The sequence below is a fragment of the Rhododendron vialii genome, chromosome 3a (genome assembly GCF_030253575.1).
Source record: "Rhododendron vialii isolate Sample 1 chromosome 3a, ASM3025357v1".
Classification (NCBI taxonomy): domain Eukaryota; kingdom Viridiplantae; phylum Streptophyta; class Magnoliopsida; order Ericales; family Ericaceae; genus Rhododendron; species Rhododendron vialii.
In genome coordinates, this window is record NC_080559.1 from 2859494 (window position 1) to 2883420 (window position 23927).

Genomic DNA, 23927 nt, shown 5'->3' on the forward strand with positions numbered 1-23927 from the left:
CTAAGACTAATGTGTCATATGTCATTAATGGAAAGGGTGCGTACGTGGTTTTAGATAATTTTAAAGTACATAAACACCCCATCAATTATCATTTTTTTTTTATAGAAATTTCCTCACATTTAAAAGCGTCCATACAGATTTCCTCAACTACTGAAAACGAAACAAATGCTAACTCCATTAACGGAATGGGGAGGAAATGACTAAGATACCATTTTTTATAAGGTGAAAGTACATAAAACCTCCTCAACTATCACTTTATTCCACGGAGACCACTTAACATCTGTATTATACCCTCACTCTATCGATCGTTCTAATTGTTTTTTTCGTTTTATACCATTTCTTTTTTCCTTATATTAATCATTTTAAAGAGAATCTTCTATAGATAACCATAAAAAATAACTCGAAAACCATGGCGCGACGGCGGCAGGTGCCGTGGTGATTCTTTTGCTGATAAAAATTGAGAAGGGAAGAAGACGAGGGAAATGAGAGAGGTGTGGGAGAAGAGAAGTTGAGGAAAACGGTGGTGACAGTCGACGGCAGTTGCTGCATTGCTTTTCTCATCTCTATTTTTTAAACTTTTTGTAGAGAGAGTGTGTATGTATTGGAGGAGAGAGAAAAAAAGGTCACCGGAACCAGTATTTAATCAGTTAGAGTATAGAGAGAGAATAGATTAGATGAAGAGGGAGAGATTACCTGTGATTGAGAGGAGGAGGAGAATACAATCCTTTTAAGTTTTAATCAATCCATTGATTTTAATGGTTGAGATGAAGTATTTTTTTTTAAAAATTGTGTGGGTGGAACCGATCCTTATATATATACACACACACACTTAGGATCTCCTAATCCCGGATGGAGGGTGTGGTGCGGACTTGATGCCACAGCCGTGAGATTTAATCCAACGGCTCACGTTTTAAAATGAATCTCGCGGGTCCTTTCCGGGTAAAAAATACGGGTTAAAACAAAATCCCCCCCTTCTGCTTCCATTTCACGCGTTCAACCCAGAGAAGAGAGAGACTGAAGAAGATATCGAGAAGAAGAAGAAAGAACGAAGAAGAAGACGAAGAAGAAAGAGCAGCACTCCGGACGACGAACGACGACCGACGGTCTCTCTCTCTCTCTCTCTATGTTAGGGTTTTAGTTGTTTTCGATTTCTCCAGCCCTTCGAATTTTCGATTTCGTTTTGAGAAACCCAAAAATTAGAGCTTCGATTGAGATCTGTGATAAACAATTCGTACTAAAGTTATCAATTTTTCTAGAGTTAAGGTTAGGGTTTTAGTTTTTTTCGATTTCACAACTGTTAGGGGAAACCCAAAAATTAGGGCTTCGTTTGAAATATGTGATAAACCATTCTTGCTAAAGTCATCATTTTTCTTTGTTATATTTTTTTTGAGTTAGGGTTCGAATCTGAATCTCTCGTTCGAATGTCTTGACTAACGATGCCTTGTGATTTCAACAAAATAGTCCATTGTTGCTGGGTTTTTTTTTTAAGAGTAACTGAACAAAATAATCATGGCTAGGCTTGCTTGATGGAGTGAGATTGTGATACTTGGAAAACACATATGGTGCTATGATTTATTCTCTTGGACCAAAACTGCTAAACTTGAATAAAATAGTCCAAATTTGTTCCTATTCAGTTGTGGTTAATCACGTCCCTTTCCAGAGATGTCTTCTTCTACTTCCTCCCATTTTCAATAGCATAAACGAAGCCCTTCCTTGCAAATGTGGGATACCAGCACCTATAAGAACTTCAAAAACAGAGGCTAATCGGGGAAGAAGATTCCTAGGTTGTATATGTTTTTTTTGTTATTTATATTTATTCCATGCATTTGTTACTGAGATGTTTTTTTTTTTTGTTATGTAGGAACATAATGGATGTGATTTCTTCCATTGGATTGACCCCCAAAGAAACATGGAGGTGGAAGAAATTACAAGAGAGAATCAAGTACTGACCAAAAGGAATGAGAAGTTGAGAAAAAAATTACAAGAAGCTGAAGCTAAAGTGTGTGACTACAAAATGAGGTGCTTGATTATGTCAGCTTTATGCATTGTCATGTGGTTCATCTACAATGATGTAACTGTTCCGAACATGAGGAACATGAAATACCCGCCTTAGTTGATTAGGTTGTGAATGTAATCCAACTTCTTTTTGAACAATTTCTTGGTTAAGGTTGGAACTGAATGAAATTTGTTGGTGCTTGACTTTGGTGTTGGCAATTTTTGAGCTGATCTTAGGGGTATGATAAGAAGTTTTCTCAATTAGTAGATAGGAAGTTTTTGGTGAAAAAGTAGTGCCCTCTCAAAGTTCCTTTATAGTTTTTTACCCAATTCACAAAGCAAACCATGAACTAAACAGATTTGTCACTTAAGAATCAATGAACAACAAGCTAGAATGCGATCCGATTGAGGAATAGGAGGATCAAGAGCAACCAAAGTTGTGACCAAAAGTTTCAACCTTTTTACAAAGATTTAATTTCACACATGGTTTGGGGCCCTTATTATATATGCAAAAGTAGTTTAGGCCCGCACTTATTTAAGTTCAGCACTGCCATGACCTCGAATGAAGTACTTACTATGACGTAAACATTAATTCATTCCAAGAAAGTTTGGAAAGAAAGAAACCGATTCGGGTAATTCGAATGTCACAGTGTTTGGAAGATGCCTCGATCAATTGCATGGGAGCTCAGAAGTTAAAATGTCCTTCAATTTTAAGATCTTGATATTTTGCAAGTGATATTCAAGATAACAGTAAAATAGATTATAAGCATTCACACCTCAACTTGTAGAAACTCACGTTTCCAAGATCAGAATCCCGAATTCATTGTTAGAATCCTCTCTTGGATGAATTTAATACAGAAACCAATAAACTTGATCATTGACTTTTTTTTTTTTTTATCTGCAATCATTGACGTTGATCAAGTAAACAACAAGCTGGAAAAAGCACAATGTTCTAAACATTATCTGTAGTCAGTACAGCACCCCCACATACTCCAAACTAGTACCAGATCCCCCGTTTTCAACACTACGACTAAAAGAGAAAACAGATCCAATAGCCAATTAGCCAATAACATCCAGAACCACTTGTAGCATGAACAGCAAGAAATCTGTGAATAAAAGACTAATTAGTCCGGAACATCTTTAGACAGTAAAATCATATGCTAATAAGTAAGTTCTTCCTAACATGCATAGTGTAAGAAGCTAAACAGACAAAACCACAAAAGTACTTGAATTACAAACACGTACATGTTCAGAGGTTTTGGACATTGTCATCATCGTCATCATCCAACACTCGACGATGAGATTTCAACAAATGCACCTTCCATGGCGTCGTAAGAGGGTGGGTATGACCCTCCACAAATTGGGGGACAACAAACCCTTCACCTTCACCTTCACCTTCACCTTCACCTGACCGGTTTTTTACAACTGATAGTTTTGCACCACCAAAAGACAAAACAATAACTATATGGTTTGTTTGCCATTTTAGTTTAGCTTTAGTTTTGTTTTCCAATCATTACCCTACTTCTTTCTCCAATCATTACCCTATTTTTTCAATTATTACTTTCACATCTCTCTTTATCTCTCTCCAATCATTACCCATATCTTCAATCATTACTCTATTTCTCTCTTCACCCACTACCAAAACTAAACCAAACTAAACTAAAATCTCAACCAAACACAAGTAGTTTGGTAAAAACGTTTTTCTACAATAGAGAGAGATACCTTGGTGGTGGTGGTCGAAAGAAGGGGATTGGACTGACACTGACATTATCTTCTTGTTCCATTTCTGGTCACAGAACAACAACAGCAGGCACCAATGGCTAGTCTTCTACAGAATCAATGAATCGTTCTATAGTTTTTTGGATGCATTACGTTTATGACAACAAAGAAATGGAAATGAATACTCCTGATGATTTATAAATTGCAATGAATGCATTATGTTTGTGTGCAGTGGATTTATTGAAATGATTAAGCTAGTATTTAAATTACTGGTAGTAGCTTACAAGGATACTACAAAATACTGTGGACTAACTGATTGCCTGTTTTAGCCAGGAGAAAAGAAAAACTATCGATCTCAGCCCAAATATCGAGTTACAGAAATTCAAGTTACAACCCAACTATCAATCATAGCCCAAGTCATAGATTCGAGTTATAGAAAAAAAAAAAAAAAAACCTAATCGACCATGTGTTCAATGAAAAAAAAAAACAGATTCGAACCCTAAGAATTTGAGTAAAATAATAATAATAATAATAATCGACCAAGTGTTCAAGAAAAAAAAAACAGATTTGAACCTGAAATCGAAAAAAACTAAAACCCTAACTTTAGCAAGAATGGTTTATCACAGATCTCAATCGAAGCCCTAATTTTTTGGTTTCTCAAAACGAAATCTAAAATTCGAAGGGCTGGAGAAATCGGAAACAACTAAAACCCTAACATAGAGAGGGAGAGAGAGACCGTCGGTCGTCGGTCGTTGTTCATCGTCCGGAGTGCTGCTCTTTCTTCTTCGTCTTCTTCTTCGTTCCTTCTTTCTTCTTCTTCTCGATATCTTCTTTAGTCTCTCTCTTCTTTGGGTTGAACGCGTGAAATGGAAGCATTTTAACCCGTATTTTTTACCCGGAAAGGACCCGCGAGATTCATTTTAAAACGTGAGCCGTTGGATTAAATCCAACGGCTGTGGCGTCAAGTCCGCACCATACCTCCATTCGGGATCCCTTAGGAGATCCTAAGTGATATATATATATATATATATATATATATATATGAACCAAAGTTTCAGATTTATTTACTGATTTTGGGTTTTGATTAGAGGTTGTTTGTAGAGGGAAGAAAGAGAAGGGTTAGAGAGGGTATATGTATGTAATGCAATAAGGGTATTTTTGTCCAATTCATGGATGAGGGTGTTCATCACAAACGGTTTAGAGACGGATGGGTGTCACTTGGGTAACAAAGATTAGTTGAGGGGGTCTGTATGAGCGCTTTTAAATGTGAGGAAATCTTCGTGAGAAAAAGTAATAGTTGATGGGGTGTTTATGTACTTTCGCCTTTAGAGAATAATGTAATGTTACATGGATGTATGATGTTGCTTACAAAGGGAATTATAAGAGATGGGAGTAGAGGGTTGGTTGCATGTCTTGGATGGCTGAGTATACATTGTTAGGCTCATTTTCCTATCCGCTTAAGCTTTTGAGATTTGGTGCTCTAAACATGTTATGAGTTTTGATTTCTATGTATTAATTTTTGCATCTCTACGTTTAAAATGGATTGCATGTGAGGGAGAGAATGTCTGACAGCTTGATATACATTCTCGAGCCTATGTCCTAACACCTCGTCCTTTTTGGGCAACTAATGCCCTAACAGCACGCTCATTCTCATCTACATTATTTATATCTGTTACGAAATCTTAGTCTCCCATACATTGTAGCAGTAAAGCTTTGAAACTTCTATACTGTATTGTTGAATACATACCTACTTTGTAGTTTTTGCTCCCTGGGGAGATACTGAGATTCAAACTTTTTGATACCTATCTTCGGGGATTCGAATGTCAGTTTTGAATCCCATAGTCTGTCTGACTGTCTTCTTTACAATATAAAAAATGTCACGGATCATGTCTCGGCCAAGCCGTCAAGGAGCAAAAAGAAACAAAAAGTAGTTACTCCCTTGCTTTCAATTAGAAAAGAAAGGGTTACTTTCTTGGTTGGAGAAGGTAACTGGAGTCCGTGATCTACAAATTTAGACCAGGTCCTTCAAGATCCTCATTATTATCAATATTTCGCTCGTGTATATGTGGACCTAATTCTGTATGATCAGCAACTACCTGGACTAAGCAGGAAGAGGACTGAATTAGCTTGAGGACTTTTCTTGTCTATCCCTACCGTTTTGAGGTGGTGATAGGATATACATTTTATATTTTCATTGTAGATTATAAATTGGATTCTCTGTTGGAATCCTCTGTTGTATGGAAATAAATATATCGAAATGTAATTTTCAGGTCCACTCGTCCGGATTTTCTTATGGTCCGGATTTTTCATTTTCCAGTTGATTTGCGATGATCCGAACCGCTCAATGTGATCAGAACGTGATTTTAAGGGTAGCCGCTTGAAATCAGCAAAAAAAATGATTGGAAAGGGCTTTCCGAGCAGTTTTTTTATTGAACGGTTGAGAAAAAAACTGCTCAGATCAAGCCATTCCCGGTCATTCTTTTTGCTGATTTCTCGCGGGTACCCTTAAAATCACGTTCTGAACACATTGAGCGGCTCGGATTATCGTAAATCGATCAGGAAATGGGAGCTAAGACACAAATTCGGACCATAAGAAAATCCGGACAACCGGAAAATATATATATATATATATATAGGGGGCGGTTCCGGGGACACTTAAAAAAACACTTCATAGTTTCCGATCGAATTTTGATGATCCGAGCCGCTCAATGTGATCAGAACGTGATTTTAAGGGTGCCCGCGAGAAATCAGCAAAAAAAAAGACCGGGAAGGGCTTCATCCGAACAGTTTTTTATTGAACTTTATTGAACGGTCCAATAAAAAACTGCTCAAATCAAGCCCTTCCCGGTTAGTTTTTTTGCTAGTTTCTCGTGGGCACCCTTAAAATCACGTTCTGAACACATTGAGCGGCTCGGGTCATCAAAATTTGATCGGGAACTATGAGATTAAGATTTGGAGTGTTTTTTTAAGGGTTTTTTTAAGTGTCCCCGGAACCGCCCCGATATATATATATATATATTATTTGATCAGAAAATTTTCTGATAGTACCATTTTATCAGAATTGTTTTACCAAAATAAGGAGCCATAGTCACTTTTATTAGCTCTCTGGAAATTGAATTGCGCATGTTAAAACAGTCCTCAATTTCATTAGAAATTGCCATTAAGCCAACAGATGTCTTCGGATCATCCGCCAAAAGTAGTCCGGAAGAAATTCTTGTCGCTTCAATGCCACCCGGTACTCTTTCAACAAAATATAAGTCATGATTCGAATCATCGAACCTATAAACATGGCCAGGATTTTCAACTGCATGGCTAAAATGCATTTCAACAAATTTAGGGTGACTTTTTATGGTATACCAGAGTTTGTATCTTCACTTGGCTCGTCCGACGGACTTAAAGTGGTAACATGAGAAAGACAGCGACGAGGATTTTCCATGGGAGATCATGAATGTGAAGTTCTTGATGATGTTTCCCTAGTGCTACTTCACAATGTACCAATGCCATTTCCTTTGCTTACTATCTGTTTTACATCGAGCAATACGCCAAGTAACTCGATCACAAGATAGCAGTAAAAGCAAGACGTAACCGTGGATCAACTCACCAAGTTCCCATTGAAAAAAATTCCCACAAGGAAAAGCACTTGTGATTCGTTGGTTGTTAGAGGCATCCCGAAAACGGCCGGGTCACAATATGGCTTCCAAATTGAGTTCCGAGTAGTGACAATTGTTTATCAAATCCTTTAATTTGGTGTCCGATGGCAATGGAGTTTAAGCCCAATTCATTGCACATGTAATGTGGTAGCAATTGCCATTAGATAGACTTCAATCCGCTATTAGTTGTAATCGAATGTGTATCGGCTAAATTGAGGAATCTACACATCTAAATTGAGGAATATGATCGCATCCCCAATTCAGTGGAGGCCGATGAATTTCCCATTTTAAAAGGATCTTCTTCTTCTTCCCCTGTTTTTGTATAGCAACTTTTTTGCTCTATAAATGTATTTCTCTTCCTCTAACATTTTTCAGTGTCTCTTCTACAGTCTTCCACATGGGTCAGTCTTTCCTATCTTTTCAAACAAACACACACGCGTAGACCCCGACAATGAGAAGTTATACATCTAGGTACGTACATTTTGTGTTTACGAGGAACTATGGTTTGTGACTCATTCTTATTTTTCTTATCGGAACGATAAGAATGAGTTTACAACACCGAAACTAAGAGCATATCGGCAGGAAAGATAACAGAAAAGCTACCTACCACTAAAAGGCAAGCATCCCCACTGACCCTTCAAACCTCCTTTGGATTTCTGGCATCAAAATCGCTAAGCAACAAGTACCACATATAATATGTTCCCATATTTTCTAGATTTTTTTTTATTTTGTTTCCTATTTAGACTTATCATTATTCATGTTTCGTAGTTATGCATAATTTCGTACTTTGTTTAGGTTTCTTAGTCGCCAAGTTACATAATATTTATATATAAAGGCATGCCACGATTGGATGTGTATGACACACTAATGACAACTAGGTTATTACCGTTATTTATCATTTTACTTTCTCTACAAGGATGAGCCCAACCGCACCTTGCCATCTTTGTTTCCGTTTTGGGTCTTTGAATGATATATGATTGTCGGGGGTTGTAGGTGCTAATATAGTTGGGATGTACTTTCCCGTTCATGACTCTGTCAACACAATTAGTTAGGATGTTAAATTTTACGATTTCTCCCAACCCCTTCTCTGTTCCTGCAGTGGCCCTTCCATGAAACTTGTCATTCTACGTGGCAAGCCAAGTGCCATAAAAACAAGGCTCAACTCCCCGAGAAGTTTTTCAGTGCCGGGTGGGCACAGGCCACGTGGTGCCGATCACCATCTCGGCCGTCCAAACTTGTTTGGATAATTTTTAGTGTAAAATTACCATAACACCCCCTCAAGCCCAAACAGATCTGGGCCGTCCAAAATATGTCTGGACGACCGAGATGCGTGCTCAGTACCATGTGGCCCGTGCCCCCGGCACTGAAAAATCTCTCCAACTCCCCGTACTGCTACCAGCCTACCATTCTTTGATAAGAAATGGTCATCGTTTACCTCTGAGCTTAGAAAACCATTCACATCCAAATTCCAAAACAATCATCACCACCACCAAAGGAAGAAGGTTGCCCTTAATCCTCTGCTCGATTGTCTCAACAAATTTTCAACTCTTGTCTTTCAAAGAGCATGGCCAGTACTAGCAATGAAGCTCTTTCCCTCTCCTCTAAAATGATCCGTAATGATCTCCTCCTCGTAGATTCGGCCAGAGGCGAATAAGTACATGGACCACATGAATGTGAAAATCAACCAGGCCCATGAGAAATTTCTGGAGCTACAGACATTAGGCGGTAGTCAGAGAGACTTTGACGAACTCCGAAAGGCCGTCGTGAAGCTGAAGTTGCAGATCCCTTCGCAGGTGAATATCCGTCGTGCCGATTCCAACCCACATCGTAACCGGTGGCCTAATATAAACGAGGCAGAGGATGAAACGACATACTTCTTCTACAGGGAGCCAATGGTTGCCCACAGTGGTGATTTTGATGGCGCATTGAAAGCTTTCAATGACCTCCCCTTGGCATTGCGTTATTGTTTGTTATGCTTCTTCCAGTTCCCACCAGTTGCAACTGTAAAGAGAACAATGATGATTTACCTATGGATAGGGCAGGGATATATTTACATGCATCTACGGGGTAGTGGTAGAATAGAGTGTAAAGAAGAACGTAGCCTAGAAGAGGATGCTGGCAATAAGATCTTTGATGAGCTTATTGCAAAGGGCCTCATCGAGCCTATCTCCCGAAATTGCTCCTTGGTGCCAGACAGTTGCAGGATGAGCCTTTCAGTTCGTTCTTCTTTATACAAAGAAGCTGAAGATAAAGGATTCACTTCAAATGTTACCCTTGATCTGGTTTATGGTCGTTTATATGGGTCATGTCTCGTCAATATTGGTGAGGCCGTTATCAATTGCGAGCCTAAAATATTTGAGAAGATGATTTATACCGAAAGTCTCTATCTCAAAAGATGGCAGAGCTCAGCTACGCACCACATTGAAATAGCTAACGCCAAAATTCTCCATGGACTGAAGAATTTGAAGAGCTTAAAGTTTCTTAGCCTTCACGGAATTTCTATGATTACGGAGCTTCCCACTGTCATTTTGGAGCTCAAGTTTTTGAAGATCTTAGATCTCCAAACTTGTCATAATCTTGAGGCGATTCTAGAAAATCTCGGTTTGCTCTAGCATTTGACACACTTGGACATGTCCGAGTGTTACTTTTTGGAACATACGCCCGAGAGTCTTGCTTAACTATCAAACCCCCAAGTCCTTAAGGGATTCTTGATTGGAGATTTAAACAACTACAAACAATCTTGTACCCTGCACGATTTGTCAAGACTGCGGTATTTAAGCGTGAAAGACTTTCGCAAGACTATGGGACTTTTATGATATAAAAAAATTTGAAGGCCTACAAAAGTTTACAATATCATGGGGAGGATGCTCTTTACAAGGTGACAACGGCAGACAAAGGCGAGAAGAAGCAAGCATGGAATTACTCAAATGAAAGCCCTCTAATACTTCCTCCAGGATTGCAAAAACTAGACCTTCAGTGTTTCCCTGCAGAGGGTCTAATCGATTGGTTGAGGCCTGCCAGAATAAAGGGACTAAAGAAACTTTACATTAGAGGAGGGCAACTATGTGATCTAGGTCCATCAAGGAAACACCAAGGGGAGCACTGGAACATGGAGGTATTGCGTTTGAAGTACTTGAGCGAATTAGAGATAGATTGGAGCGAATTGAGGATATTATTTCCCAAACTAATATACTTGCGCCAAGTAGAATGCCCCAGGCTTACTAACTTTCCGTGTGATGAGAGTGGTGCGTGGATGGACAAGAATGCCATATATGTTCAGGAGCAGCTGCAGAAATACTCCAGAACCTGTGGCATCGGCTCAAGTTCTATGGTGGAATCCGGTCCAACCTTAGATCAGGATGATTGTAACATTTGTCCAGTAGATGAGAAATAGGTCTTAGTTAGATAAAGAAGCCATGGGTGTGTGGATGAACATGTAGGCCATTGATACTCACATGCAGCGGCAGAAATACCTCAGAACCAGCGGCATCATCAGCTCAAGTTCTATGTCAGGCTCTGGTCCAACCTTAGATCAGGATGATTGTAACATATGTCCAGTAGATGATCACAAACAAGTTTAGTTTGTTGGCTTTAGTGCGAGTTTAAGTGCTTAGCTAAGAGATAAGATTGGTTGTACTTGTTGGAATCTTGGCCTAACTTACTCCTAGTGGAGCCTCCCCTAGCAAGGGAGATTCTCCCATGGCTTCATCTTGTATTTTCTATCTTGTTCTTCCTCTCTGTAACTTGGATTATTTCACGAATAAACAATTGATAACTTGAAATCAGGCATGAGGAGCATATTACACTGAGGTTGTTTAATGGAAGGATATTCAAGACTCTGGTTATTTTGGCGGAGCAGAAGAACGTCGACCTTGCTGTCGAACGAGGCTGATTGGACTTTCTATACTGGTAAGTTTATCGCATATTACTTACCAGAGAGAGAGAGAGAGAAGTTTTTCATATTTTCCCTTATTCATTCTCGTGATTATGCAATGTAAATGACGTCTTGGGTATGCATCTCTGATTGATTGTTGTATTTCCATTGAGTATCTCGCTTTTGTTTAATCTTCTGGGTAGCCGAGGAGCAGGAATTTGGGATGTTCAGAGTTCGAGAGAAAATCGTCTTCCATTTTTGCTCCGTAGCCCGTGTCGAAATCTTTAAAATCAACAACAAAAGTTAGAACACCCATCGAAATGGTTACAACCTTTGAAATATTTGAATTCGGAATCTAAATTTCTTGTATAGATTGAAATATTTGAAATCGTTAAGACTTGTTTACAGCAACGAAGACGAAGTTAGCGATGGATCAGACGGATGAAATCATGGAATTCGAAACTTAAATTTGAGAGCTAGGTGAGCTTTTGATTAGTCATTTTTTTATATGCAAAGAAATAAAAGTTGGGGGATGCCGGATTTTATAAATGGGACGGAAAAAAAAGTAAAGAAAAAGGATAAAAAGATAAACACTCACTACCCAAGTTAGGAAACCGGATATAGATATCACCACTCGAAGATTAACGAGGATACACGAGGAATCCACCTAAGAGATACAGAAACAAAATAAGAAGATAAACTTCTCACTAGCCGAAGGCTATATTTTACTTAAACATACACTCTCTAATGATTTCATTCATAGCAAAGAATTTAAATAGAACTTGTTGGAACATCCCTCCAATATTGGAAAAATAAATTTTGATTTTCAAAACTAGAAATAAATGAAAACAAGGATGATTAAAAAAAATATATGAAAACAAAGGCTTTGAGTTTAAAAAAAATTAGATAGACTCTTTGAACAACTCAATGACTTTTCGAACAACCAAAAAGACACTAAAAACTGTGTGGATAGATACTTAGAGGGTATTTTCACTAACAAAAATCACAAAAAACTTAACGCGTTTTTCTATTTCGTTTCCATTAACAAAAAACTTTCAGGATTTTCATATTTCGTTTTTACTAATAAAAAACTTATCAACGAAAATTGTTTTAGCTACAGTAACTCGATTCACAAACCATCAACAACTTATACACTATCGAAAATAACTTGACATTTTTCAATAACGTATTCCCTACCGAAAATACCTAACAATTTATCAACTACAAATAAAAATTTATAAATTTTTTACTACAAAAAACACCCTCTTAAACTAAGACATAAAAGAGAAGATAAAAATAACTTCTCGATTCTTGCAGCGCCATTATTTTTCTGCATCACTCTAGCCCCACGTTACCCAGGGTATCTCCGCTACGGCTGCCACCTACTCTCCCCCAATTTTAATTTATGCATCTTCCTCTCTTTTTTAACTATTTCCCATTGCCTCAAAAGACAAAACACATGGTACCTGCTACGTGTAGATTAAAAACAAAAAGAAAAGATGCTATGGAAAATGTGTAGATTATATGGGGGGAGAGCAGGTGGCAGCCTGGCAGGATTGTAGCGGAGTAATTTTCGCACCCATCAAGTTGTTAACTATACTTTTAAGGCGGGTGCGAAAATCAACTCCTTGAGTGTATATATAACAATTTGGGGAGATGTCGACCTATATATTATTGTACTCCATATATTTTTCATATATGCATAGTAATGTCAAATCTAATCGGTACCTATAAATTTTACAGTACTTGTATGCAAGTAACAAAAATAGCATGCTGTCCGGTATGAGTTTAATAACTACTAGTATAAAGTACATTCAGGATATATACTCTTGCACTGTGATAAAATGTTGAACTATCCTAGACAATTAGGGGGCGTATCCCGTTCAATTTCTTCCAAGTTCCAACTAATCCAGTCCAGTTTGGATCATTTGTGGATCCTTTCCGGACCCTCAACAATGATCGAAACCGCTCACTTTTTAGAGTTCGCCAAAAACATTGATCACATCAAAAATCACGTTAATTAGATATTATTTGATATAATTTTGAATTGCATTAAGTTTGTTAAAAAAATTGTACAACATTAAATTACAACCTACGATACAATTATATAAAGATCAATGCATTTTGATATCATACATTTATATTAGACGGGATCCTCTCCCAGACAGTGAAGTTCCACACCTTCAATAATATTGACGACTGGGTTGGATTTGATGTTGTCCAGAAATTATTGAAGGTACAGTGGGCGATCTTCAATAACCACACATGGACACCACTTAAGTCCGTTCCGCTTTCTTTCTAAACATTCTTTTAAAAAAGAAAGTAATTTCAAAATCATATATTATGAAAATAAAAATATAATTTTCCTTTTTTTTGCATTGTTTAAAAAATCTCAATGAGATTTATCAAATAAAATTCATATTGACTGAAAAATTATTTGGATATACACATAATTTTTTAGCTTAAACTTACCTTCTTTTTCAAAAAGAATTTTTAAAAAGAAAGTGGAACACTATCATGTCCGAAAAGTCCACGACCACCGCATATTGTGTGGGGTTCACTTTGGGTTGCATAAAAATTTAAAAAAATATTAATTTTTATAATAATTATTTATGAAGTCCTGAAAAAACCCGTTCTAACGAATATCGATGTATATATTTTCTAAATTTGTAGAAACGAAACTGCAAAACTTTATGTTGCATTCAGATGAGTTTTTAAGAAATTTTTTATTAGAGATTAGATTACAAATATGGGTATTGGGTAATGAGTGAAGAAAGATAAAAAGAAATATAAGAATAATAATTGGAGATAGAAGTAATGATAGCATAATAATGTTTTTTTTTGCCACGGCGATATACATCAGCGGGGGTTAGTGGGGGTGTTAGAGTTAGCATAGGGAGACCAGAAGCTATCCATAGCCCTGGTCCCCTAAAGGGCCTGCCCTCTGTGGGGCTCGAACCCAAGACTTTCCACAAAAGAGAGGTAATAACTGACCAACTGCACTAAGCAGTGGTTGTCATAGCATAATAATGTTTGAAAGTAAGAATAATAAGTATTTTTTGAGTTGAATTTTTTTTTCAAAATAGGAAAACGAAAAAGGCATATTAGTACACGGCGTGGTCCTAGCACTGTTGTTATCACTGAGCTTTAGAAAACCCTTCGCACCGAAATTCCAAAACGTACATCTCCACACCACCACCACCAATTTAGGAGGGTTGCGCCATAGCCGCCGTCTTCTCGTCGAATCTCCCACTCTCTTTCCAAGAGCATGGCCAGTAGTAGTGATTCCAGTGAAGCCCCCCTCTCAAATTTCCTACTCTCTCTTTTAAGGAGCATGACCAGTAGTGATTCTAGTGAAGCCCCTCCCTCATCACCAAATGAGACTTCAACCATCAACTCTTCTACTGAAGCCCCTCCCTCAATTTCACCTGGTGAGACTTCAAGCATAATTTCCTCATCTCCGAGTGAGACTTCAAACATCAACAATCGTACCGTAATCACGCCCTCAACACCTAGTGAGACTTCAACCATCAACAGTTCTAGCGAAACCAAATCCAAGTGCTCAGCACTCCTACAATGTTTGGCCGCCAATTTCAAGGCCAATTTTTGTGCCTCCAATTCCAAACCCAACTCGCCCGAGAACAACCACCACCACCAGGTCCACCACAGTGCAGCTTCAAGCAGTGCAACCACCAGTGAAGATGACCCCCGCGGGGAAGCGATTTCCCTCTCATCTAAAATGATCCGTAATGATCTCCTCCTCGTGGATTCGGCCTTTGCAGAGGCGAACAAGTACATGGACCACGTGAATGTGAAAATCAACCTGGCCCATCGGAAATTTGAAGAGCTACGAAAATCAGGCGGAAGTCTGAGAGACTTTGACGAGCTCCGAAAGGCCGTCGCAAAGCTGAAATTGCAAATCCCTTCGCACGGGAAAATCCGTTCTGCGGATTCCAACCCAAATCGTAACCGGTGGCCGAATATAAACGAGGCCGAGGATGGAATGACGCACTTCTTCTACAAGGCGCCTGAGGTCGAGCACGCCGGTGATTTTGATGGCCTACTATTGGAAGCTTTCCGTGAACTCCCCCTGCCATTGCGGATGTGTTTGTTATGTTTCTTCAAGTTCCCACCAGCGGTAACTATAAAGAGAACGACGATGATTTACCTGTGGATAGGGCAGCGATATACTTATTGGCGTCTGTGGGGTACTGGTAGAAAAGAGTGGAAAGAAGAACTTCCACTAGAAGAGGATGTTGGCAACAAGATCATTGATGAGCTTATTGCAAAGGGCTTCATTGAGCCTGTCTACCAAAATTGCTCCTTGGTGCCAGACAGTTGCAGGATGAGCCTTTCTGTTCGTTCTACTTTATACAAAAAGGCTGAACATAGAGGATTTACTTCAAATGATACTCTTGATTTGGATCGTGGATTTGTTTGTGGCGGTCAATATGGGCACTCATGTTTGATCAATGTCGGCGAGGCCATTATTCATTGCGGGCCTGAAATATTTGAGAATATGAATAATGTCCAAAGTCTTTATCTTGGAAGGTGGCAGAGCTTAGCTACACACCACATTGAACTAGCAGACGTCAAAATTCTCCTTGGACTGAAGAAGCTGAATAGATTAACTTTTCTAAGCCTCCGAGGAATTTCTATGATTACAGAGCTCCCTGCATTCATTGTAGAGCTCAACGATTTGAAGATCTTAGATCTCCGTGCTTGTCATAATCTTGAGGTGATTCCTGACAATGTAGGTTTGCTCGAGAATTTGACACACTTGGACATGTCTGAGTGTTACTTTTTAGAACACATGCCCGAGAGTCTTGCTCAACTATCAAACCTCCAAGTCCTCAAGGGATTCTTCATTGGAGAATTCAACAACAACAAACAATCATGTACTCTTCACAATTTGTCAAGATTGTTGAAGTTGAGGAAACTTAACATCTATGTAAGTGTGAAAGACTTTCCCAGACTGTGGGACTTTGATGATTTAAAAAATTTTGAAGGACTGCAAAAGTTGACAATATCATGGGGAGGATGCTCTTTACAAGGTGAAAGCCTGAGGCTCAAAAAAATTCTAGAGAACCCTAGTCTTGGAGAATCAAGAAGAAAAATAATAGCAGATAGTCAAGCCACCGTAGCAGCATTCTTTGCTACTCGAGCACAAGGCCCTCTGGCACTTCCTCCTAGATTGGAGAAACTAGACCTTCAGTGTTTCCCTACGGTGAGTCTAACCAATTGGTTGAGGCCTGCCGTAATGAAGGGACTAAAGAAACTATACATTAGAGGAGGGCAACTATGTGATCTAGGCCAATCAGGGAACAGCCAAGGGGAGCACTGGAACGTGGAGATATTGCGTTTGAAGTACTTGGAGGAATTAGAGATAGATTGGAGAGAACTGAGGATATTATTTCCCAAATTAATTTACTTGCACCAGGTAGAATGCCCCAAGCTTACTAACTTCTGGTGTGATCAGAGGGGCGTGTGGATGGATGTCAAGGCCATTGATACTCACGTACAGCTGCAGAATTACCTCAGATTCAGTGGCATGATTGGCTCGAGTTCTATGCAGGGCTCTGGTTCAACCTCAGCTCATAATGATTGTAACATTTGTCCAGTAGATGAGAAACGGCTTTAGTTAATTAGGTTTAGTGCAAGCTTAAATGCTTAGCTAAAAGATAAGATCCGTTGTTGAGGGAGAGTTAGAATCTTGGTTGTAACTTACTCCAAGTGGAGCCTCCCCAAGAAAGGTAGGTTCTCCCATGGCTTCTTTATCATGTATTCTCTTTCTCGTTCTTCCTTGCTGTAACTTAGTTATCTCCAAAATAAACAATTGATATCTAGAAATCAGGCATTTGTTGGGAAGTATTACACTGAGGTTGCTTTATGGAAGGATATCAAGACTCTGGTTATTTGTGCGGAGTAGAAGAACGTCGATTTTGCTTTTGAACAAGGCTGCTTGGACTACCTATACAAGTAAGTTTATCACAATTTTTCCCTTGTGCATTCTCATGATTATGCAATGTAATTGACGCCATTGGTATGCATCTCTGATTGATTGTTGAATTTCCATTGAGTTCCTCACTTTTGTCTGATCTTTTGGGTAGCCAAGGAGCAGGAATTTGGGAGATACAATGTTGTGAGAGTATGTCTGGTATGAATCATATAGGATATGGATAGATTTCAGTTAAGGGTAGTTAGTTGTAGTTATTATGAGGCAATGGCCAACTGCATTGATTTACTGGAGGGTAGTTAGTTGTAGTTATTCTGAGGCAATGGCCAACCGCATTGATTTACTTGGGTTCATTGATGTCTATTTTATGGATAAAAAAAAAGAGTTGGATAAGCGCATTCATTAATGTACTTTTAAGATATTTGGGCAAGTAGATGATCAGCACAAGTTTTATGTACAACTGTAACTCCGCAGAATTTGTGACTTGAGTCACCTCTGTGATCATTAAGGACACTTGTGCCTAATGGTATAAATTTATTGGAGGTTGAGAGCTAAGATGAAGGTGTGACATGTAAACCAATGGAGATAGTGTGGACATGGTTTTAGAGAATGCACTGTTAATTTCATGTAGGACGTTGGTTAGAAAGGGAATCATAAGGGATGGGAATTGAGGGTTGCAACAAACAGTGGCTATTGACTCCATTAGTAAAAAAAAAGACATAGGCTAATCTTGGTTGCATGTCTTAGATGGCCATACATTGTTGGGCTCATTTCCTATTTGCTAAAGCTTTTGGAATTTGATGCTCTAAATGATATGAGTTTTGATTTCTATGTACTAATTTTTTCATCTCCACGTTTAAGATGGCTTGCACGTGAGAGAGAGGATGTCTCACAGTTTGATATACATTCTTGCACAATTAATGCCCTAGCAGCATGTTCATCTACATGACTTGTATCTGTTATGAAATCTTAGTCTCCCATACGTTGTAGCATTAAAGCTTTGAAACTTCTATACTACATGATTGAATGCCCCCCAACTTCGTAGTTTTTGCTCCCAGGGGTGATTCTGATATTCGAACTTTTTGATACCTACCTTCTGGGATTTGAATGTTAGTTTTGAGTCCCATAGTTTGTCTTCTTTACGATACAACTGTCATGGATTGTATTTCGGTCAAGGAGCAAAAAGAAATACTCTCTTGCTTTCGATTAGGAAAAAAAGGTTACTTTCTTGCTTGGAGAAGGTAACTAGAGTCCGTGATATACAAATTTAGACCAGGTCCTTCAGGATCCTCATAATTATCAATATATTGCTCCTGTTTACATGCACCTATTTCTGCATAATGAGCAACTCCCTGGACTAATTAGGAAGAGGACTGAATTAGCTTGAGGAGTTTTCTTGTCAATCCCTTGATAGTGTGCTTTAAAGATAGGAAAATGTTTCTCTGGGTGACATTGATTTGCTGATATAGATGGGATCCTAGACCTTGGTCTAAGCGTGAGCCTTGCACACTGGGTGAATACCTTTGATAATTGTCACTATATCTCCAGTAATTATCTGTCTGCCTCAGACCCATGGATCTCTATCATGGTACATCGTGTAAGGTTGTTTTATAAATAATGCAAACTAGGCCAGCTCTCTTCTACTGTTCTTCAAGCGGTGCAACATTTGGATTGGGAGCATGAAAAAGCGGAAATATGTAGTAAAGAGAAGACAACCTATGGAAATTAACTTGGGGTAAGTCATTCTTTATGCTTTAGAAACCATTTGGCAGTTGACTTGTGATACTATTTAAATTTGTCTGGCGATGATTGAAGTGAGTGTTTCTCTACTCCAGGTCCAGGGTGAGTGTCTTAAGATGGAATCCGGGTAAAATATCTTGGCTGTGATGCTCTTTAATCAGGCTCTTTAATTTCCAGTATAGGATGTTGCATTTGATGTGGTACGAGGCCAGGTAAAACCTGCAATGTAGTGCAGTGGAAAACCTACCACAAAGTGCAATGCCTTAATTAGTAGGGTCAGTATTTCAGAAATTTTTTGGGTCCATGACTCGCCAGAAGAGGCTTCCATAAACAAGTACGTAGTAAAAGATGGTCATATCATTCCAATTACCATTCAGTTGACTTAGTGTGCTTGTTACCTACCTTAATTTTGATAACACCTCATTGGCCCAACCAGTAATGAGAAACTACAATGGTTGCAGTTATGTGGCGACATCAGGGCCGGCCTTGGGCGTAGGCCTACTAGGCGACTACCTAAGGCCTCCCGTTTTGGGCCAAATAATTGGGCCCCTAAATCGTAAGACATGTTAAATATTAAGTATGTGAAATTTTTTACAATTAGGGTAAAGTAGCCTGGTGGTAAGCCGTGTGTGTCTAGAATAGTAGCTCGCGAGTTCGATTCCTATCTCCTCTGTTTTTAATGTAAAATTTTGGAGTCTATTTGATTTAAAAAGACTTAAACACTTGCGAGTGTCGAACTCCTGACCTGTTCTAAAGATTTGTACAGCCACATTGCCACCGAACTACAAGCTTGACTTGTTTCCTCTATCAACACAAATAATTGATATACTAAAAAATAAAAGGCCCCATTTTTAAAACCCTGCCTAGGGCTTCGGAAATCTCAGGGCTGAAATCTCAGGGCTGAGCCTGGGCGACAGCTATGGCCAGGTTGGCTTTGGATCTGATTAAGGGAATTGATGCCCTTAGATGAGACTCATATGTGTTCCGTTGTGAGAATCATAACATTTCAAGATGCGCGGTGGAGCTTCACCACTTCATCCACGCTCCGAACATCTCGAACATAAACTCGCCACTCGGATACTCCTCATTGGGTTTCACCTCGCTACTGTTATCGCCCTCGAACTCGTCGGAATCGTTAGAGTTTTTTTCTTTCTCGGCCAACGATTCATCCTTCTGCATCTCGGAAGACAGGCAAATCAAAGGCCCGAATTGAGAGGTTCCGGCGGCGGTAGGAATCGGGGAGGGGGTGGAGGGAGAGAGGTCGGTGTGGGTTTTAGAGGGGAGAGCAGAGAGAGAATCGGGAGGGGAGAGAGGGAGTGAGGGGAGAGAAGGGAAGAGATTTGGAGAGTGTGATGAGTGGATAAAGGTTTGACAGGGCATGGAGGTGAAGTGAAAGGTGGGGAAGAACTTCGACATTCTCTTGTTGTAGAGTCTATCTGTATAACGCATCTTAAAAATGCGCCTTGTCCTTTTTTTTTTTTTTTTTTTCCAAAACGCATTTTCACAATGCGCGTCTTAGATGGCCAAGTAAACGTTATTGGGCTCATTTTCTATCCGCTAAAACTTTTGGGATTTGACGCTCCAACATGATATGAGTTTTGATTTCTATGTACTAATTTTTTCACCTCCACGTTTAAGATGGGTTGCACGTGAGAGAGAGAGGATGTCTCCCAGTTTGATCTACATTCTTGGGCCTGTATCCTAACACCCCATCCTTTTGGGCAATTAATGTGCCCTAGCAGCATGTTCATCTACATGACTTATGCTCTCTGTTATGAAATCTTACACTCCCATACGTTGTAGCCTTAAAGCTTTGATTACTTCTATACTGCATGATTGAATGCCTACAGTTCTTCAATTCCTAGTTTTTGCTCCCTGGCACGGGGTGATACTGAGATTCGAACTTTTTGATACCACGGGCTCTAGTTACCTTCTCCAAGCAAGAAAGTAACATTTTTTTGAATTTTTCAATCGTTAATCAGAGGAGTGCTGGATATGGGCCAAAAAAACTCATGTCAGAAGCAGATTCGCAAAGATTTATAGCGGTAGGTATTAATGGTCTTCACAAGAGTCTTCTTTAGAGGGAAAAAAATGTAACAGAATAATCTTGCCGGTTCTTCTTCTCACGGTTTTCTTCTTCCGTTTTTATTCCTTCTTCCCTGTTACCTTTCATCCCTGTTACCCCTAACATTATCAAACTTAGGTCTTGTTTGGATCAAGAACTCAAGGTCTAGCTTGGATAAGTTAGTCAATTAGCTTCTTTTTTTCTTTATTCAATCTTTTTCAGCATATGTTAGTTTCGTATCAAATGTTTGTTGATTATTGGATTGTCTCGATGAGGGATAACAAATGTAAAGAATCACGATGTAAACCCTTTTTTTTTTTTTGAATAAGGGCAAAAAAACTCAAAAAAATTGTCCTCATTCAAAATTAAACACAGTGTTTTTCCATTGTACTAAGTAACTAAAATTAAGTCGTTCTGTGTATGTATGTAACCAAAACTTAAGTACATTATTTTTTTTTCCACCAGTAACAGGGAACAAAGGTAACAGGGAAGAAGAAAAAAAAAACGGCATGCAAGAAGAAGGAAACGGCATGCAAGAAGAAGGAAATGGTTACTCCATTACATTTTTATACTCTAAAACGACGCTATTTTACTTTAGAAATAAAAGACATTAGATCTCCTCATTAGTGTGTTGTCAATTCCACAGCAAAAGCCTCACGAGATCCTCACAGAAGGGAGATCCTCATAGAGGATCCAAATCCGTTTTGAACTCCATATTAACAAGATTCTCATGATTCAGGAGCTAGGGATACAATGAAAGGAATGTGTTAGGCACCCGTCATTAGAGAAAACATGCGTGTTGTCCCTCAATCCAAGCCGTCTGTTCGGCAATCCAACGATCCAAATTTCATCTCGACATGAACAGCTCGGATGCCACATAATGGAGATAAAATTTGGACTGTTGGATGTCGATGTTTAGTTAACAGGACAAAAACATACTCCTATATACTATGTTCTACATATATGTTAAAACCCTAATGTTGTGATCAACTTTTTACATAACATACAAACATAAAAAGCATGTCCCAACAATTGGTCACAATTCCTTCTTTCCCACAACCATGCCTTGACCTTTGTGTATTCCAAGATTTCCACCACACCGCAAGTCCACTTTTCGATCAGTGACAAGGACCAGTGGGGAAAGAGAATTCGTGTTCGACAAGGACTAGCAGGGAAGGAGAATCAATCTGTAAGCTTGCATCTAATCAGAGATACTAACATCATCCGAATATTGAGCAAGGAGCTTTTTGAGTCTGCGGTTTCCGATCTTTTCCTGAATATCTTTTCGCCAACTGAGAGAATGAATTTTTCAACTCTTTAATCTCACAAAACACCCTTTCTCTCGTGTCCTGCCTGATAATAGACAAACAATAGCAATGTACTGTTGAAAGGCTTCCAACTTTATGATAGGTTTTTCAAGACAAATACATACATAATATATATAAGATAATGCAGTCATATATATTTATTTAAAATGTGTGCGTGTGTGGACACAATATGAGCAAGCAGTCCATTCACATCAAGTACAAGAAGCTTTTTACCTGAAATTGTTGGAGGATATTTTAGATTGAGATAAATATGTAATAGATATTTCAAGTTAAAAGTGTGTCTGAATCACCTAGTGAAAATAAAAGATTTCTGCCACAGGTTTTCCATTCTTCTCTAAGAAACACTTAGCCTATTTGAACGTCTTGGTGCAATCTTACTAGTCGATGGCCGCAAAAACTCTCAGCTGCCACAGTTTCTGTTTCTGCAACAACCTCGGTCGACTCAGGGTTTCATACTTCTTCTGCAAAATTTCGTAATCTTTATAGGAGTATTTTCTTTCATACAAATGCCTATAGCCAACTTCAGGATATTCAGGGAGAAGCATTTCTTTTTCAACTCAAGAAAAATTTGCCGGCGCATTTGACACACGTGGTTCTACACATCAAAGCATAATTCACGAATTAGGAGAACCATATTTTTTGAAAGGGGAATTTATTGTAGTGTGTTGAATATCTGTACCTTATCAAATGAAGGTATTTTATCACTAACTGCCAGAGATACCATAAATGCAATCATGTAAACTGCACAGTCACGACTGCATGACATAATTTCATTAGATAAATAAAGTGAAAATAAACCATTAAAGCATGTAGTTATACTACAGATTTTGTCATTCAATTTGAGTATGGGTCTAAGCCTGGAACTAGTGTTATTTTTTTTCTGTTATTATTTTGCTGGTGAACCAGTTGATGTGCCACTACAATGTCTAATACTGCACATAAAAGTCCTCATGGAAAATAACCTATCATAAGAGTCCTCATGGAAAATAACCTTTCCGGAGGTTTCAGTACCTGTTTTCTTGTTTTGGAATATTGCCAGGAAATTTGACTTCCCCTCATTCAAAGCATTTTGTTCATTTTGTTTATGTACCAACATGGCCTGCATGTTAGTTAAAATCAGTTACTCCATAATATATTAAGAAAGGGAATATACAAATAAAGGGATCGGAAGTTGTATGGGAACTTATAAATACTTACAAGTGTTTTAGCATGGTGTCTATGCCTTTCAAGATTCATTGAGTCCAGCCAAACAGTTAATCTTTCCTTAACATCGTGTACCAACAACATCCAATTGGTTGTCTTGGACGACCAGAAAGAATATCTGCAAGAGGAACTCTAATCTCCCTAAATTATCTTTGTCCCCAGATTGTGTCTTCCTCTAGAGGATACGCAACCACCTTGTGATGAGAAACCTTGTGATGAGAAAAGAGATCATTTCTCAAACCTTGGTTGACTCACAATGTTTTCTTATACAGCACTAGGGCAGAAGCAATTAAAGCCTAAAACACCCAACTTGGTCCAAACCATGGACCGGCCCGCCCAAACCAATCCTCAACCTTAACCAACTTCAAACATCCACAACCGCACAAAACACCGGGGC

General features: G+C 38.8%; 1 protein-coding gene and 2 long non-coding RNA genes across 3 annotated transcripts; 2 read left to right on the forward strand and 1 right to left on the reverse strand.

Annotated features, from left to right (window-relative positions):
• The first annotated feature begins 857 nt into the window (after positions 1–857).
• Positions 858–2199, forward strand: LOC131319039 (uncharacterized). The gene is made up of 2 exons (XR_009197871.1): positions 858–1103; positions 1862–2199. It is a non-coding gene; the product is annotated as an uncharacterized LOC131319039 (long non-coding RNA).
• A 12835-nt stretch (positions 2200–15034) lies between these two features.
• On the forward strand, positions 15035–16879 carry LOC131319384 (disease resistance RPP13-like protein 4). Its single transcript, XM_058349612.1, has one exon. The coding sequence runs from the start codon at positions 15035–15037 to the stop codon at positions 16877–16879; it is 1845 nt and encodes a 614-aa protein (XP_058205595.1).
• A 5905-nt stretch (positions 16880–22784) lies between these two features.
• Positions 22785–23655, reverse strand: LOC131319040 (uncharacterized). The gene is made up of 4 exons (XR_009197872.1): positions 23525–23655; positions 23339–23426; positions 23007–23082; positions 22785–22922 (listed from the first exon to the last, which is right to left on the reverse strand). It is a non-coding gene; the product is annotated as an uncharacterized LOC131319040 (long non-coding RNA).
• Between the last annotated feature and the right edge of the window lie 272 nt (positions 23656–23927).